General features: G+C 26.6%; 4 protein-coding genes across 4 annotated transcripts; 3 read left to right on the top strand and 1 right to left on the bottom strand.

Moving 5' to 3' along the window:
• Positions 1-507: 507 nt before the first annotated feature.
• Positions 508-8,551, top strand: LOC145762519 (bifunctional heparan sulfate N-deacetylase/N-sulfotransferase 3-like). Its single transcript, XM_082574656.1, has 21 exons — positions 508-694; positions 822-917; positions 1,085-1,186; positions 1,358-1,516; positions 1,743-1,844; positions 2,231-2,355; positions 2,455-2,512; positions 2,676-2,791; positions 3,118-3,253; positions 3,343-3,430; positions 3,569-3,723; positions 4,008-4,193; positions 4,504-4,632; positions 5,046-5,228; positions 5,336-5,432; positions 5,629-5,752; positions 5,975-6,143; positions 6,303-6,476; positions 6,669-6,778; positions 6,895-6,997; positions 7,062-8,551. Exons 1-21 carry the CDS (start codon positions 521-523, stop codon positions 7,173-7,175), a joined length of 2,700 nt encoding a protein of 899 aa, XP_082430782.1. The 5' UTR covers positions 508-520; the 3' UTR covers positions 7,176-8,551.
• On the bottom strand, positions 8,123-9,595 carry LOC145762535 (J domain-containing protein-like). The gene is made up of 5 exons (XM_082574658.1): positions 9,326-9,595; positions 9,117-9,251; positions 8,922-9,008; positions 8,801-8,858; positions 8,123-8,737 (listed from the first exon to the last, which is right to left on the bottom strand). The coding sequence occupies exons 1-5, from the start codon at positions 9,410-9,412 to the stop codon at positions 8,646-8,648; spliced, it is 459 nt and encodes a 152-aa protein (XP_082430784.1). The 5' UTR covers positions 9,413-9,595; the 3' UTR covers positions 8,123-8,645.
• On the top strand, positions 9,576-10,702 carry LOC145762551 (pterin-4-alpha-carbinolamine dehydratase-like). The gene is made up of 4 exons (XM_082574659.1): positions 9,576-9,782; positions 9,918-10,031; positions 10,151-10,258; positions 10,547-10,702. Exons 1-4 carry the CDS (start codon positions 9,675-9,677, stop codon positions 10,640-10,642), a joined length of 426 nt encoding a protein of 141 aa, XP_082430785.1. The 5' UTR covers positions 9,576-9,674; the 3' UTR covers positions 10,643-10,702.
• A 414-nt stretch (positions 10,703-11,116) lies between these two features.
• On the top strand, positions 11,117-13,425 carry LOC145763559 (protein FAM8A1-like). Its single transcript, XM_082575028.1, has 7 exons — positions 11,117-11,232; positions 11,720-11,857; positions 12,008-12,098; positions 12,248-12,359; positions 12,493-12,604; positions 12,807-12,949; positions 13,119-13,425. Exons 1-7 carry the CDS (start codon positions 11,212-11,214, stop codon positions 13,249-13,251), a joined length of 750 nt encoding a protein of 249 aa, XP_082431154.1. The 5' UTR covers positions 11,117-11,211; the 3' UTR covers positions 13,252-13,425.
• The last annotated feature ends 390 nt before the right edge of the window (positions 13,426-13,815 follow it).

The raw sequence follows: 13,815 nt of genomic DNA, 5'->3' as shown, positions 1-13,815 counted from the left end.
CCTACGTTTTAAACCAATAAACAAACCTACGCATTAAAATAGAATTAAACTCTCTGACCATCTGACCGTCTGTCTTTGTATTTATGTTAATCACTTTTTCAAATTAAACATTTTAATGGTAAACACAGAGTTTTGTTTTAGGTGCTGGTATATCTAGTTAAAACGCGTGTAGATTTTAGGTAAATAGCTAACTGATTAATGAAAAAGGGAGTTTTTTATTGTGAATCAATTTTTTCGGTTTCTTTGTAAATATTTCAGTTTTTAATTACAAGATTACTTTCACTTTAATTTGATTTAAAAGGCTATGGTTTTCCACAACTTTTATTCTTCAGAGTTTATTTTATTATGTTTACGTATATAGTCTGATAGTGTGACAAACTTAAAAGTTTATTTGTCCTGTTTGTCTGTCCTTTTATATTAGAAAAGATATATCAGATATTACGTTGGTGCCTTTTCCATAAAATAATTTCCGTTACATAATTGGACTCTTTTATTAAACAGCAAATATATAAACAATAAAATGTGGAGAAAACTGTTAAAGATTTTTAGTCCCAGACATCTATTAATGGGATCGGGTTTTATATTTATTTGCGGACTATATTACTTGATATCCTCATGGGGCAACAAGTCATCACCGCAAGTTAACAACGATAGAGCTTTACCCCTTGCTCCTGTATGCAGTCGAGATGTTATGGTAAGCATTTTTTGTTTTATATACTTACATGATGGTCAAAATTTTACCTACAGACCTATACAAACTTGAATGTAAATCAAATATTTTCTTAAAGTGTGGTAATTTTTTGAATCTTTTTTGTTTGTAGACTAAGCCTTATTTCGATTTTCAAAGTAATAGAGGAGACAATGGTGTTCAAACTAGACAAAAAGCTCTTGTGTTTTTAAAAGATGGGAAAACACAGGTAAATAATTTTTGTTTTCATAAAAATATAGGCCTAAATACTATTTGGCCACTTTTTATGTACCATATTATTAACCTTATTTGATCCTTTTTTACTTAAATAATAATTAATAATACCATAAAACAGTTTTAGTTTAAATATGTCAACAATATATTTTACATGTCTAGCTATCACGAAATATAATTCTTTTGCTTGAATCAGCAAGATTTAAATATCAAAAACATACTGGTGATGTAAGGAGTCTGCCAGTATTTATTGATGAAACTAAGGTACCAGTATTGCTAGTTTATTGTACTTGGCTACTAAGTAAACATGTGTTATTTATAGTAAGACTAGGCTATATAAAAGTATAACTTTTTATCTGCTAAGGTTATTAATATCCAGTACAAATTTTGTATGTGCACTTTTTTACCAAAATTTACGTTTAAATTTATGTTCAGGGTCGTTATGCTGTAATTATTTTTGAAGACATGTCAACATATCTTGATTTGCATCACTGGAATCGAGAAATGTTGGATAAATATTGTCGCGATTTTAATGTTGGAGTAGTAATGTTTTTAAGACCAACTAAACAAAATAATCCGAATCGGATTCATACAGTTAGCCTTTTTTTAACTAATTTTTTCGTATTTTTTAACTATATATATATATACCAAAATTTAATATTATATATATACATAGTATAGAAGATAAAAAGGGGTATATGTATGCAATTTATTCTAAAAATATATTTTAATAAACTCATTGTATATATATTATTAAAAATAGTAAATAGATACATTTAATAAATCGTTTTTTTTTTAATAATAAATTTTTTTATTTTAGGTCGAGGGTTTTCCATTGAAATATTCTGGAGTTCGATCATTAAGTGATTATGAGCTTAATGCAAGTGCACCAATGTTAAGAATTGCAAGGCCTGGTGGAATAGTAAGTTATTCGATTTTAATATTCCACAATATTTTTTTATTGTGATTTAAAACAATGTAAATGTTAAAAAAATTAATTACTAGTAAATTTTGTTTTTGTGATATTTTTAAAAGATTTGTTAAAATGGTTTTTATTTCTATACTTCTACAAACATATTTTTTAATACATAATCTAAAATAATAGTTGTCTGAAAGAATCTGATGTTAAAATAACAACCAAAGTGTAACTTAATCATTTACTGCCTTTGTTAAAGTTTAATTAAAAGACAAAATAACATGTAACTGTATTTTGTTTTTGTTCAGAAATTGTACTTAAACTCTGTTAACTTTAAAAATTAAAATGACATAGTGTTATAAAATAAAAATATTGTAATATTTGTTATTTAGTTAACTGGAGAACTGCCCACAAATGGTTGGGCCACTTTTGAAACTGAGCACGAGACTTATCAACCTGTTAGTTATGCTGTGATTAATGAAAATGTTAACCCTGGTCGCAGAAAACGAAAATCAAAGTAAGTTTTAATTTATAATTTACAGTAAAAATAGTACTAACTTATATGAACTGCTTTTATTTTCATAATATTTATTTATTAAATAAATTTTTTTTAAAGATTTGTAAGAAATCGCAGAGGTCTATTCTCTTATTTTGGTAGCAAGGAGGAAAATACGGTTAGTTCTGTATTATCTATTTACCATCTTAAATTACATTGCAACATTGGTTTTGGTATAGATACTTACATCTAAAATTTATGATATATAACATTGTAAATAACAAAACTTTTTAAAAAGATTATAACAATGGTGTGTTAAAATTTAATTTTAATTAATTTAGGTTGATGAATTGAATACAGAAACTGACAAAGCAGTGGTAGTTGTTCAAGATATTGGTTTACTAGATGGAGTACAGCGAGTTATTTTTGGCGGCGGTCTAAAATTTTGGCTCCACAAGTAAATATTTGTTTATGCAAGGTAGTGCTTGGTAATGTAAATATTTACTACCTGGTTAGTAGTGGTCCATTAGGAATAAATCAGACCATAGCTTCCTTGTAAAATTTTTTAGTTTTTTGCTCTGAAATATATTATGTATATAACTTATACCCTTACATATATAAGTAATATTATGAATAATTTTAGAAGCTTGCTTAAAATGTTTATGGTTAGCACTTGGTATAATTTAATCGTAACTATGTTTCCTGATTTCGTATGTCAATTTTTCGTTCTAAAGCAATCTAATCTATTACTGTAACGAAATTCAAAATTTTTAATTTTTTTAGAGTTTTATTTCTTGATGCACTTGGTTATGTATCTCAAGGGAAATTAATATTACCACTTGAAAGATATATGCAAATCGATATTGATGATGTTTTTGTTGGGACAGAAGATAATCGGATGACTGATAGTGACGTTCTAGTAAGAAGTTTAAATATTATATAATTAAAAAATTTTATTAAAAATGTATTATCTATGCATTAATTAAAAACTGGTATTTTATTTTAAAGGCCCTTGTTGATTTTCAACAAGAACTTCAAAAAAGTGTTGAGGGTTTTAAATATTACCTGGGCTTTTCGGGAAAATTTATATTCAGAGGTGATTTTACCTTTTTTAATAACAAAGTTAAACGACTTAAATCATAATTCTATTAAGTTTTAGTTGATTTTTTTATAGCACATACAGTTTTAAACATTACGGTCTAATTAACGTTTTTAATATTTACTTTATAAATAGGCAATCCTAAAGAAAATGAAGGCGATAAATTATTTCTCAAATTACATCATCATTTTTCGTGGTTTCCTCATATGTGGTCTCATATGCAAGCACACTGGTTCAATAATGCAACAGCATTGTGCAATTACATGGTCACCAATTACCAGTTTGCTATTGTGAGTAATTTAGCTGATGTACTAAATTCATTGTTTTTGTGCCGAATGTGGAATTTTAGTGTGGTTAAAAATAACTTAATTTATAGCATATTAAAATGATGTAGATCTAAAATAGAATATTAGCATCTAACTATAAAAAATAACTTTATGAAAAAAAAACTTGATGGCATATTCTGATAGCTTTTTATTGACTTGAATAATGTATGTTGAAATTAAATTAAAAATCGATATGTAATTAAATTAGTCAATAGTTCTATATTAATTTAAAATAAATTTCTTTCCAGCGGCATCACTTTAACACGTCATCACAATATGCTGTTGCACCTCATCACTCTGGCATATTCCCCATCCATGATCAATTATATCAATGTTGGAGGCAGGTTTGGAACATAACCTCCACGAGTACGGAGGAGTATCCACATCTCCGACCTGATCACAAAAGAAGAGGATTTATTCATGAAAACATCAGGGTAAGAAAATATGTAGAATTCTGCCCTGATTACCTGATACTTTAAACGTAAAAAAGGAAAATAAAATATATATTTTAAACGTTTTTAATGCCATGTAAGCATTTTTACCAATTTTGCCAATTACTAGTACATCGCTAGTCATTAATCGCCACTAATATTTTCTCAGGATAATTTACTCAATTATACTTTGGACAAACATATGGATATATATTGTTCTCTTGGCTACTTTAAGTAAAAATTGTAAACAAAAAAATCAGGTATAGTTTACATCATGTGATTTATTATTTTATACTTTCTTTTATTTATTTAGGTTCTACCTCGTCAAACATGTGGACTATTTACTCATACAATAATATTGGAAAACTACCCTGGAGGTAAAGAAACTCTTCATTCCCTTATCAATGGAGGAGATTTATTTCTTTCTTTTCTTTATAACCAGGTGAGGTTAATTTTCATTTTAAATACAAAAAGTAAACAACATATTTTCCAGATAAACCTTTATATATATTTTTTATTATGCTTACTTTATGCTTTATTTGTTTTAAATAAGTGTATCGAGTAAATAATGCCTTAAGGGGTTGTATGAGTCAAAATTTAGCACTGCCATTGAACTAGCTAATTACCAAATAGTTAAGGCAATTAAAATTTTGTATTTGATTAGCAATTTTTCATTCGTGGAACATTTAAATATTGATTGTTTTAAAAAATATATTTTATATACATAATGTGTTTCTAACTATAGGTTTACAAAGTTATTAAAAAAATTATACATTGCTTACCTAATGTTGTAGTTTTTAAAGCTGTATATTACCTATTTTATACAAATGGTTAAAATTAAATTTGCTTTTTTAGATCAATGTTTTTATGACCCATTTATCGAATTATGGAAGTGATCGGCTTGGTATATACACTTTTCAACGAGCGATTCAATTTGTCCAATGTTGGACGAACTTGCGTTTACTTCAAATACCTCCAACTGAAATGGCGGATAAATATTTCAGTCTGTATCCTGATGAGAAAACTCCAATTTGGTCTGTAAGTATGTTTTTTAAGTTTTTTTTGTTACAAATGTTTTCTTAAAATAGTTCCAAAACAAAATTTGCGATTTTTCATTTTCGTTTAAATACCTTTTGTTATTTTAGAATCCATGTTCAGACAAACGACACATGGAAATATGGTCAGAAGAAAAAACTTGCGACCGTTTACCAAATTTTGTTGTGGTTGGCCCCCAAAAAACTGGTGTGTTAAATTAGTTTAAATTATTCCACAGTTAGTATGCATTTAATAGGAAAGTATAATTGCTTATGCACAGTTGTTAGGTTTTAATTCATAAAAAAATATTGATTTTCTTTTTTATAATTAAAAGCTGCCGAGTTTAAATAGAATTGTCATCAATATTTCATACTTAACTAATTTTGAGTTGAATAAAAAACAGGAACAACAGCTTTGTATTGGTTCTTGAATATGCATCCTAATGTGCAAAGCAATCATCCAAGTAAAAAAACTTTCGAAGAAGTTCAATTTTTTAGCAGTGATAATTATTTAAAGGGGATTGATTGGTAAGAACATGTTTAGCTTAACATTAACATCACATTAATACTTTACAAAATTTGTCTTCAACATTTTTTTATGTTGATTAAATGCAATAATTTTACACCGTTAAAGCATTTTGACAATTTTTTTAACTAGTGTAAATGCGGATATAATTTTGTTTTGCCTTGTCATAAATGCCATTTTTGTTACACTGTCAATTCTATTGTTGTTTAATATATTTAAATAAGGTACATGGATTATTTTCCACTTCCTGAAAATGAAACAATTCTGTTTGAAAAAAGTGCAACTTATTTTGATCAATCGGTTGTCCCGAAACGTCTCTCTTCCCTTTTACCAAAACAACAAATTGTTGTCATTTTGATCGATCCAGCTAAGAGAGCTTATTCCTGGTATCAGGTACAAAACAATTTTAAAATAAAATTTCATTTTTAATCTGTAAACTTTTTTGATGCTGTTTGTAAAACTTTAGGAATTTTAAGCTAGATTTAATTTAACTTAAATATTAAAAGTTTTTAAAGTACACCAAAATCTAAAATTATTTTGTTTTGTTTTCAGCATATGAAATCACATAATGATGAAACAGCATTAAATTATTCCTTCTACGAAGTTGTTCGTGCCAAGAGAAAGGGTAGTTCCCCTGCACTGATATCATTACAGCGAAGATGTATTGATCCAGGAATGTATGCTCACCATTTGGAGAATTGGTTGGAATATGTATCAGCAAAACAGGTATTATAGTTTGTCTATAATATAAACAACTTTTTTAAATTAAAAAAAAAAATTATTTAGGAAGTATTTTTCCCATAATTTTCTTGTTTAATTATTACAAATATAAGGTGTATATTGCAGTCTTGGCCATTTTTTTACACTTATTTTTCAGTTCTTAAAATTGGTATTTTAAATTAAATGAATGAATTTTAGATTGTAATTGTTGACGGTGAAATGTTGAAAGATGATCCAATTACAGTGATGGGAAACCTTCAATTTGAACTTAACTTCAAAACGAAATTAAATTACAAAAAAGTCTTAGTGTAAGTTACGATATTTTAAATGTATATATTTTATAACAAAAATAATTTTGTAAAGAAAGTTAAATTTTTTTAAAACAAGATTGTTGAAAGCAATAATATCTCGCTTTTGTAAATAGATATGATGAAAAAAAAGGATTTTTTTGTCAGTTGTTAAAAACTGGTAAAACGAAATGTTTGGGAAAGAGTAAAGGGCGCCAATATCCTGAAATGGATACAAAGGTTTGTTTTTACTTTCTGTTATATAAATGTAACAAGGCTCATCAATATTTTTTTTTATGTTTAGAGTGAACACTATTTGTTTAAGTATTATTCGGAAGCTAATCAAAAACTTATAAGGCTTCTTAAAAGTATGAACAAAACTATTCCAAAATGGTTAATCGAACAGACAAATTTTTAGCACAATGTTAAAAACAACATTTATAAAGATAAAGTACCTTCAAGCTTTCCATTTAATTTAAGTTAGGCAAGTACTAAAGTAGAGAGTTACTTAACTTGGAAGGGGCTAAAGGCGTTGCTGAATATGTAAGTTCGAATTTAATTACTACACTATATTGAAAACTTTTGCATTTACTGTTTTATAACTTATAGTCAGTTGTATGTTTGTGACAATTGCTATATTTTTCAATTTCAAACGAACAGAAAATTATAAGTGTTATATAAAAACTACAAATGTCCCTTTTATCATTGCAACTCCTTTTACTATTTTTCTTTTTTTTACTGCCATTTTTCTTTGTTTAAAAAAATCATTTTGATGCTAAGATAATATGATTGTGATTCAAACCCAATTTTATATTTCAAGTCTACAGCAATAGACTTAACAAATTTTGTTTAAGTAATTTTTTGTTTCACATTATTTTATTATTTTTTGTAAAACATTGATGTTATTATAATGTTGTTGCTATATTTTTTCCGTGATATATTTGTCTTGTATCAAGACTTGAACATCTTTCTGTAATCTACCTCAATTATTAAGCGTGTGTGTTGTTGCACAATATTAGGTAAGGCTTAATATTATTCTGTGATTTTACACAGAAACTGTTACACTGTGGCCATGCTGTTTTTGTTAGAAGCTTTACTCTTCAACAGCATTTTTATTACCTGGCGTATTTACTCACCCAAACTTAATAATTTTTTGCATTGTTAAGTCTTCTTTATGTGCGGTCTATTTTAGATTAACTGCCTGTATTTATTTATATTGCTGCATTTTTGGTTGCTTTTTTTAAATAATGTTGCAAGTGGTGGCGAGTGTTTAAATGTGTGCCAAATTCAAGAACTTAATTTTGTTTTATTTTTCAGTATTTATTTATGCGTCCTGCTTTTAGGTTCTGTAAACAGTTATTTATTTCATGTTACTTTTTATTTATAATTAAATTACGACCACATTTAACTTTCTCTAATTATATAACCAAACACCTTACAATATTGTAAAAAAATATAATTATTGCCTAATAATACTAATTACTACGCTTTAAATATTAATTAAAAAAACTACCTCTTGATTGGTGGTACTTATCCATTTTTATAACAATTGCCATGTCTGGTTTGCCATAAAATTATAAAAAGGTGTAGGTTAACCAAAATAAACATTTTTGTAAAATATTGATAAAAGTTTTACCAGTGTTAATATTGACGACATGGTTTAGATTTTTTAAATTTTTTTGTCAAGTTTCTGTTATTTTTAAAAAGTTTAAAATTTTTGATTTTTTCTATATTGTTTAAATGATTACTTATTGTTCGCGTTTATTAATACATTAATACAATTTGGATGTGTATTGAGCAAAATTTTAAATATATTAAGCAGATTTCAAACGGAGTATTGCATAGGTAAATAAAGCAACTATGAATATATATACAACCTAAGCAAAAATTAAAGTTGGTAATTTCTAAACTTGCTTAGAACATCTTCAGATGGCACACTGTTAGGTTCCACTGAAGGGAAGGATTTCGAATTAATATTTTCTAATTAAAAAATGGTATAATTAAATTTAAATTAATAAAATTTTACAAAAAAATTGATGTTACCTAAACTGGGATGTTCTATTTCTGGGTTGCCTTGTTTAGGAGATTTCCAATGCATTGCCTTAAAATAAAAAAATTAAATCACATAATTGATTTGATTATTTCTATAAAATTATTATTTTACCATTCCCACTACTCCTTTCATGGAAACCCACTTTGTATATGATATTGGAATTCCAGAAGATCTCCATTTGTCATAGTCTATACGTTTCTATTAATATTGAAATATTAATCATATATATAAACACCATTTTTATATATAAACAACAACACTTTCTAATAATAAAAAGCTGCAATTTCTAATAATAAAAAGCTATACTTGTGGGTCTGTTAGTATTTCTTTTGCTGTTTGTAATTTTGCAAATTCTTCTGTTGAACTTTGAGAATTGTTTAACGTTTTATCTGGATGTATTTTCTTAACTTTTATTCGATATTCAGTCAATATTTGTTCTGTCTTTAAAATACATTAGCTTTTACAGAATAAGAAGGTGATAGGTGATTTGATTTACTATGAAATGAAACACTTACATTAGATAGCTCGTTGCAGCCCAAAATCTTATAAAAATCGGTCTCGTCATCTTTATGAAAGTTTAAAAAATCATCAAATTCATTCATTTTAACTAGAAATGCTCAATTGTCAAATTTATTCGTCAAATTATTTTTACGGTTTGTTTACATAACAAAGTAGATCAGCTGAGTTCATCGAAGCATTTTAGTATAACAAAATTTGATTTGTCGCTTTAATTGTATTCCATGCATCAACGCGTCCAGCTGAATTTCACGTGTTTCAATTGGGGCAGATGGTGTACACAGGCAATAAATGTTTATTTAACGCAAGCTTATTTATATTGATCGAGGTAATAAGAACCCGCCCAATATGAGTTATCCAATGGCATTAAAGATATACAACCGAACCACGTGGTTCAATATCCGGTCTAATTTTTCTCGTTTCTCTTGCAACAAAGAGAAGCTACATACAACTGCAGTTAGTATTTTCACATACAAATTTTTTTTAACTAAACTGATCAATTATAAGAAAATTGCTTAATATATTTGCATAAGATTTATTATTTATATTTGCTACAAATAACTATATTTGAATTTATCTTTTCTTTTCAAGATTTGTCACAAAAGAATCAACATGAAATTAACAGAAAGTGAAAGAACAGAAAATTTAAAACCACTTTTTGACAAAAACTGGAAATTAGTTGATAATAGAGATGCAATTCAGAAAGTAAGTAGCTTCATCACTTTTAGTTTTGACTTTTTTATAAAGTGTAGAACTATTAATATAATCAATTAAATTTTTAGTCCCTTCTCTTAAATTTTTTCTGATATTATTTAAATTTTCAGATTTTTATGCTTTCTGATTTTAACGAAGCATTTGGGTTTATGAGTCGTGTTGCTCTACAAGCAGAAAAGATGAATCACCATCCTGAATGGTTCAATGTTTATAACAAGGTTAGTTATAATTACATATTCTAAATAATAGTGCATGTAATCAATTTATATGTTCCATATATCATGTTAACACCCTGTAAAATATTCATGAGTAATATTTAATGATGTTTTGTATATTTATTTTATTTTTAAATTATTTTAGTTTTTATGAATACTTTGTTTATTTCTTATACAAAATGCCTTTATATTTTAAAAGATTTATTTGGGTTCGGTGTTATTTTGTATTGCATATTGCTAATACACTATTAGTTTTATGTACATGTTATAATAAATGTGTTTATTTTGTAGGTGGATATTACATTAAGTACACATGACTGTGGTGGGCTTTCCATGAACGATGTAAAATTGGCAAATTTTATTGAAAAAGTTTCAAACTCCAAATAAAATCATCTTTCATTCGAAATTACTGTATATTAATACTATGCATTGTTGCAATAATAAAAAATGTGATTTAGAACCTAAGTGTAATTGTGTTTTTAATAAGTTTATATGATTTTTTTTATAATCAAATACCCAGGTGTACTTGTTAATGTATAAGTATATCATATACTTGCAGAACAAAACACTAGCTAATTATTCCAACAGGAATTTTAAAATAAAGCATGTTTCCTATATTGCACAGTCAGGCAGTGATTGATTATTTCCTACGAAGTTTTTTTCAAAATTGTAAAATAAAAATGTTGTTGTTTAATTTAAAATCATTATTTGCAACATACGCAAAAATTTTAAAAACACTATTTTTAAAATTTAATTTTTAACATAAAACAATAACTAAATTAAATAGGGCCACAAGGAATTTTTAACTTGATAAAAAGAAAAATCCGCGATCCGTAAACTCTATTACCCGTTACAGTAATCCAAATTTTTTCATGCGTCCGTAAATCATAAAATAGATTATAAAGTTGTTGGTTGACGTTGTTACTTAATTCTTGCTTAAATAAAAAACAGAAAATATGTCCACACAAAATCGCCAGGTATGTTATTTTTAAATATTTTATAGTCTAACGTGAAATTAATCAGTCACTGTGTGTAACTTTTATATATTACATTTTTTTTCTTTCATTATTATATATAAAATTAATATTATTTTGATAAAATTTGACTTTATTTGTAAAAGCAAAAATATAGGGATCTCTATTAGTTTCGCACGCCCTACATAAACAGGGTGTGTAACCGAAATACGGCACATGTAATTAAACAAAGAGGTTGCATAAATTAAACCCTTACCCTAACCCTCACATATTCAGTTTACCCATTAACACATCTGACTCGTAGAGCGGACTAAGTTATACTCATTAAAACATATTTCAACTAATTTTTAATGTCTGGTTGAACAATTGCCATACTTAGGTTATAACGCCTTGTTAAATTCGGGCGTGCCAAAGTAATAGAGATCCAAATATAGTGTATTTACTTGTTTAATGTAAAACTTTATATTTTGTTTTATTAAATATGTTAAAGGAAAATTACTCAACTTATACTGAGTATATGAAAGCACTGGCAAAATGGAAATATGATTGTGAAGTTCAAAAATGGTTGTGGGGACAGCAATGGTTTGCACAGCAAATGCTCCTACACCAACAAATGCAAAAGGGGAATGTAATTTCTTTTTATATTATTTGTTTTTAAATGACTTTTTTAATTAATATTATTTGTTAATAATGAATCAACACTTGTTTAATCAAGCTAGTAAATTTAAAATTTATTAATAGAAATAAATAAGTTTAAAGTTTTTAAAAACAATTGTAGCAAAATTTACCAACTACCACAAATGGGTTACAAAATAGAAGGCTAAATCACCAAGTACCAACAAACACTCCTCCACTTCCCCAAAGTAGAGGTAACAGTAAAAACTATTATTTTAATTTATTACTTTAGAAGATATCTAAAACTAATAAATTAAACTTATTTAAATGCCCATTTTAATTAAAATATTTTAAAACGATTAACTTGATTTTGTTTCTACAGTTGTTTTTTTAATATTTTTAGAGTATAAGATACCTTCACTTAAGCTAAGGTTTTTAGCAGAGTTTAGTGATTTTAGTATGCTTTATGTTGTCAGAATGATTTATCTTATTACTACACTTCAAATTGGTTTAAGGTAAGAGTTGTTTATAGTTTCAGAAAATTAACTTTTATTTTTGTATTGATTTTTAGTTGTATTTATAAAATGTAAAAACATCAAGACTAGGTAATTACAGTATTTTGTTTGCTAAAAACACTTCTTTTGTTAGTTTGGGAGATATGAATCTTGAATATATAGAAATTGATGAAATGACATTTGATGACTGGATGACTCATATTTATATTGCACTTGCTTTTAGGATTATTGCTTTTCTTTACGAGGTAATAGCTCAATACTTTCAGTTATGATATTGTTTATACTTATTTTTGAGCTTTAAAAGTTAGTTTTTAATGGTTTACTTTAGTTGCCCTGGTTGATTGGCCAAAGCCTATTTAAAAAAAGGATGTATTATATTTTATTTTTGTTATAAAACAAAGTTTGGATTGTTTTTTTGTATTTACATTTATGTATATTTTTTCACAGTGGCTTACTGTATGGCTTTTGGGTGAAACACTTGGCAAAAAATTCTTTAAATTAAAGGTAGTTGGTTGCAGAACTAGCACGAGGGTTGGGAATAATAACTCTAGAGCAATTGTCACTCCTGGAACTCCACCTAGTTGTAAAAGGTAACAAAAATAGTTAAGTGAATAATTCCAATTTTTTTAAAGTAATTATTGTTGGTATATAAAAAACATTATATAGTTTTTTTTAATTAATATATTTTTTATTTTGAAAAACTATGAAAAATATTGTAATGCAAAAAATATTGATTAATTAATACTATTATATTTACAGTGCCCTAATACGTTCTTTAATAAAGAACTTAACAATAACGTTCTTGATTCCAACTGTTTTTACTGCATTGTTTCATCCTCAAAAAAGAACTTCTTATGATGATTTGGCTGGAACAATTGTTGTTACAGAATAAAAAAAGCTCGTGCTATGATTAGATGAAGCCTTACGTTTAAACCCGTATTGAAATCTTATATTTAAATTTCGTATAAATTTAAATTGTTTAATAAAAGAGTATTCATTTTTTTTTAATTTTGGGCTTGTCTATTTTATGTTTATATTGTTTACCAATAAAGTTTTTGTACGTATTTTTGCAACAATATTATTTATTCTAAATAAAGTTTTATCTTACTATTTGGTGGTTTTTATAAATTGAAAGGAAATTGTAAAGAAATAATGTTTTTAAACAACACAAGGTAACTAAATTGGAAAAAAAAACTGTTATTTTTTACTAAATTCCTAAATATATGTTAATTGAACATATTTGTTAAATATGGAATGTTTAAAGGTATGGACCAAACATTAAATTTGTAGCTTAATAAACGAAAATCTGGGACATATTAAACGAAAAGTGCGAAAAATTTTGTTCGGGTATTTTGACATCTACCAGGCTACGTTACTTGTGACGTCATGTGCACATAGGCCTATATATTATTATAAGTTATGGCCATAATTCATATATATCGTCAATTCGCAAAAA

The sequence above is a fragment of the Corella eumyota genome, chromosome 1 (genome assembly GCF_963082875.1).
Source record: "Corella eumyota chromosome 1, kaCorEumy4.1, whole genome shotgun sequence".
NCBI lineage: Eukaryota > Metazoa > Chordata > Ascidiacea > Phlebobranchia > Corellidae > Corella > Corella eumyota.
The sequence above is the reverse complement of the archived record's forward strand: the minus strand, read 5'-3'. Positions and strand labels throughout refer to the sequence as shown.

Bases quoted from the DNA above. Each gene is read 5' to 3' on its own strand.
- LOC145762551 (XM_082574659.1), top strand. From the start codon at position 9,675: ATGAGTTATCCAATGGCATTAAAGATATACAACCGAACCACGTGGTTC. The intron at 10,032-10,150 runs GTAAGTAGCTTC...TTAAATTTTCAG, and splicing joins ATAGAGATGCAATTCAGAAA to ATTTTTATGCTTTCTGATTT. The intron at 10,259-10,546 runs GTTAGTTATAAT...TTTATTTTGTAG, and splicing joins GGTTCAATGTTTATAACAAG to GTGGATATTACATTAAGTAC.
- LOC145762519 (XM_082574656.1), top strand. From the start codon at position 521: ATGTGGAGAAAACTGTTAAAGATTTTTAGTCCCAGACATCTATTAATG. The intron at 2,513-2,675 runs GTTAGTTCTGTA...TAATTAATTTAG, and splicing joins GTAGCAAGGAGGAAAATACG to GTTGATGAATTGAATACAGA. The intron at 2,792-3,117 runs GTAAATATTTGT...TAATTTTTTTAG, and splicing joins CTAAAATTTTGGCTCCACAA to AGTTTTATTTCTTGATGCAC.
- LOC145762535 (XM_082574658.1), bottom strand. From the start codon at position 9,412: ATGAATGAATTTGATGATTTTTTAAACTTTCATAAAGATGACGAGACC. The intron at 9,252-9,325 runs GTAAGTGTTTCA...TGTATTTTAAAG, and splicing joins GCTGCAACGAGCTATCTAAT to ACAGAACAAATATTGACTGA. The intron at 8,738-8,800 runs GTAACATCAATT...TTTTTTAATTAG, and splicing joins AATAGAACATCCCAGTTTAG to AAAATATTAATTCGAAATCC.
- LOC145763559 (XM_082575028.1), top strand. From the start codon at position 11,212: ATGTCCACACAAAATCGCCAG. The intron at 11,858-12,007 runs GTAATTTCTTTT...AAACAATTGTAG, and splicing joins AACAAATGCAAAAGGGGAAT to CAAAATTTACCAACTACCAC. The intron at 12,950-13,118 runs GTAACAAAAATA...TTATATTTACAG, and splicing joins ACTCCACCTAGTTGTAAAAG to TGCCCTAATACGTTCTTTAA.